Here is a 2,823-nt window from a genome sequence, read left to right as displayed (position 1 = left end):
GGGCATCAGGCACCCCTAATCCTCCAGCTCCGGGAAGCTGCCCCCGCAAATCCTCCAGCTCTGGGCATCAGGCGCCCCTAATCCTCCAGCTCTAGGCATCAGGCACCCCAAATCCTCTGGCTCCGGGCATCAGGCACCCCAAATCCTCCGGCTCCGGGCAGCGGCTGCCCTGATCTCCCCCCAGCTCCGGGCAGCAACATCCCGCCCCTCCCCGAGCCATGTGCACGGGGCGCTGCTCACGGCTTGTGGGGCTGGCGCTGGTGCCCATGGCGCTGGGCTGCATCGTGGCCAACATCCTGCTGATGTTCCCCAACGGGGAGACGGGCTGGACCGAGCACCTCACCCTGCAGGTCTGGCTGATGGGCGGCCTGGCCGGCGGGGGGCTCATGGTGAGTGGAGCAGCACGGGGGGAGGGGACCCTGAGCCGGAACAACACCCCCCCACTCCCCCCGCCAGGCCTCAGCTTCAGCATGTCTGTCCTCCTGTCCCACCCGGCTCCCGCCCATCCCAGGGCTTTCTGTCTGTCTGTCTGTCCAGGCCGCTGGGTCCCCCCGTCTGTCCAACCGGCCGTCCCTGCACACACCCGGCCACGTGTCCCTCCGCACTTTGTCCCGCCGTCTGTGTGCGCCTCTGTCCTGCATCCCCCCCCCCTGCCCCCCCCCCCCCCTGTCTGTCCCTCTGTTCCGCATCCCCCCGTCTGTCCGTCCCTCCAAGCCATGTCCCCCCTGTCTGTTCTACGTCCCCCGTCTGTCCGTCCCTCCGAGCCACGTCTCCCCATCTGTGTGCGCCTGTCCCACATCTCCCCATCTGTCCTGCATCCCCCCCGTCTGTCCCTCTGTTCCGCATCTCCCCGTCTGTCTGTCCCTCCGAGCCACGTTCCCCCCCGTCTGTCCTGCATCTCCCCGTCCCTCTGCGCCTTGTCCCTCCGTCTGTCCCATGTCCCCCCATCTGCCTGTCCCTCCGCGCCTTGTCCCCCCATCTGTGTGCGCCTCTGTCCCGCATCTCCCCGTCTGTCTGCCCCTCCGCGCCTTGTCCCCCGTCTGTCCCTCTGTCCCACGTCTCCCCGTCTGTCTGTCCCTCTGCGCCTTGTCCCTCCGTCTTCCCGCATCCCCCGTCTGTCTGTCCCTCCGAGGCGCATCCCTCCATCCCGCGTCTCCCCATCTGTCCCTCCGAGGCGCGTCCCTCCGTCTGTCCCATGTCCCCCCCATCTGCCCGTCCCTCCGTGCCTTGTCCCCCCGTCTGTGTGTGCCTCTGTCCCGCGTCTCCCCATGTCTGTCCCTCCACGCCTTGCCCCTCCGTCTGTCCCACATCCCCCGCATCTGCCCGTCCCTCTGCGCCTTGTCCCTCCATCTGTCCCATGTCCCCCCATCTGCCCGTCCCTCCGAGCCACGTCCCCCCCATCTGTCTGCCCCTCCGTGCTGCGTCCCCCATCTGTCTGTCCCTCCCCGCATGCTATGTTCCCACCTCTTTGTCTGCCTGGCCCTCTATCCCTGCGCACATCCCCACCCCGACCCGGTCTCTCTGCCCCCCTCCCTCGGGTGCTGCCAGCATGTGGGGCGTGGGGGGAAAGGGAAGATGCGGTGATCGCCGGGGGTTGCTCCAGGGTACGCGTTGTTTGGCGGCCCTGTGTGCGTCACGGACATGCGACCCGTGGGGAGAGACATGCTCATCGGATTCCCTCCCGGGGAGACCCGGGGCCAAGTCGCGGAGAAGCTCCAGCGAGAGCTTCGAGGACCGAACCTTGACTCCTTCGCCCGCCCCGCATTGGCCAAGCGACAGCCCCCAGCTGGCGGGTGAAGACATGAGGTGCTTGAGGGGTCCGGCACGCTCTCGGAGTTGCTCCTGGGACACTGGGTAAAGGCCGGGGCGTGGCACAGACTCTGTGAATCGGTGACGGGGGTACGCATTGGACGAGGACCCAAAGACATCCCCGCCCCCAGATACCTTGCGCGGAAACTTTGCTTGGGCTGGTTTCCGCTGCAGGTCTGTATCCCACCTCTACCACCAACAGCGTCCCGACCTGCCCCTTCCTGGGCACGGCCACCCCGGGGTCCGTGGCTCCACCCAGCGACCTCTGTTCTCTTGATCACTGGCCAGACACGTACCCGTCGGGCAAGTCCTTGTCGCCGGTAACGACCCCCCAGCTGACGGGGTGTCCCGGATCCACGGGCTCGGCACTACAGCCCGGCTTTTAAACTGCCCCTTGGAGGAACCAGGCTGGGTCGGTCCCATTCTTCCTTCAGGGTCGGCCCAGGCAGCCTCACCGCCTCCACGGCCGAGTCTCCTGTCCCCAGCCCTCCGCATGCTCGACCCTGTGCGTCCCACCGAGCCAGACCCCTCTGCCGGGACCCACTGGGGTCCGATCCAGATCGCAGCAGGCTCCTGAGACACCCCCCCCCCCCCAGGATCCGGGCCCGGAGTGCTCGCTGCCCCAGATTTGTGTGTGGATGGAAGCGGGGGGGCTAGGTCTCAAACCGGAGTCAGCGCTCGTGCCGTGTAGACATCCCCGGAGAGCTCCCCTCTTTACCCAGCCACCTGGCCTTTTGGTCCTCCGGCTCGGGGCCTTTCCTCGTTTCCCTGCAGAGCAGTGGGGGATGGGGGAATCTCTTGGCGGCAGGTGGCTTGGTGGGGTTCACTGCCCCTTGTCTCTTCTGGCGCCTCTGCTCCCCCCGGGACGCTCAGGGCACGGCAAGGCAGAGCCCAGAGGGAAACTGAAGCATGCTTAGGCCGCATAACAATATCTCGCGCATTCCCACCCTCCTCACACATGGTCCCTTCCCCACAGGGGATCGTATTGATTGGGGGGGCGGGACTGGAGGGGGG

At 67.2% G+C, this 2,823-nt stretch overlaps 1 protein-coding gene across 1 annotated transcript; it reads left to right on the top strand.

Annotated features, from left to right (window-relative positions):
- Positions 1-218: 218 nt before the first annotated feature.
- Positions 219-2,061, top strand: LOC113408747 (vegetative cell wall protein gp1-like). Its single transcript, XM_029913987.1, has 3 exons — positions 219-389; positions 538-616; positions 715-2,061. Exons 1-3 carry the CDS (start codon positions 219-221, stop codon positions 1,743-1,745), a joined length of 1,281 nt encoding a protein of 426 aa, XP_029769847.1. The 3' UTR covers positions 1,746-2,061.
- Positions 2,062-2,823: the final 762 nt, after the last annotated feature.

The sequence above is a fragment of the Terrapene carolina genome, unplaced genomic scaffold (genome assembly GCF_002925995.2).
Source record: "Terrapene carolina triunguis isolate 2854851 unplaced genomic scaffold, T_m_triunguis-2.0 Scaffold23485, whole genome shotgun sequence".
Taxonomy (NCBI): Eukaryota; Metazoa; Chordata; order Testudines; family Emydidae; genus Terrapene; species Terrapene triunguis.
Note: the sequence above shows the minus strand (reverse complement) of the source record. Positions and strands in the feature narration are given on the sequence as shown.

Coding starts and splice junctions, on each gene's coding strand:
- LOC113408747 (XM_029913987.1), top strand. CDS start 219: ATGTGCACGGGGCGCTGCTCACGGCTTGTGGGGCTGGCGCTGGTGCCC. Junction 390..537: donor TGGCCGGCGGGGGGCTCATG/GTGAGTGGAGCA, acceptor CTGTCTGTCCAG/GCCGCTGGGTCCCCCCGTCT. Junction 617..714: donor CCTCCGCACTTTGTCCCGCC/GTCTGTGTGCGC, acceptor CGTCCCTCCAAG/CCATGTCCCCCCTGTCTGTT.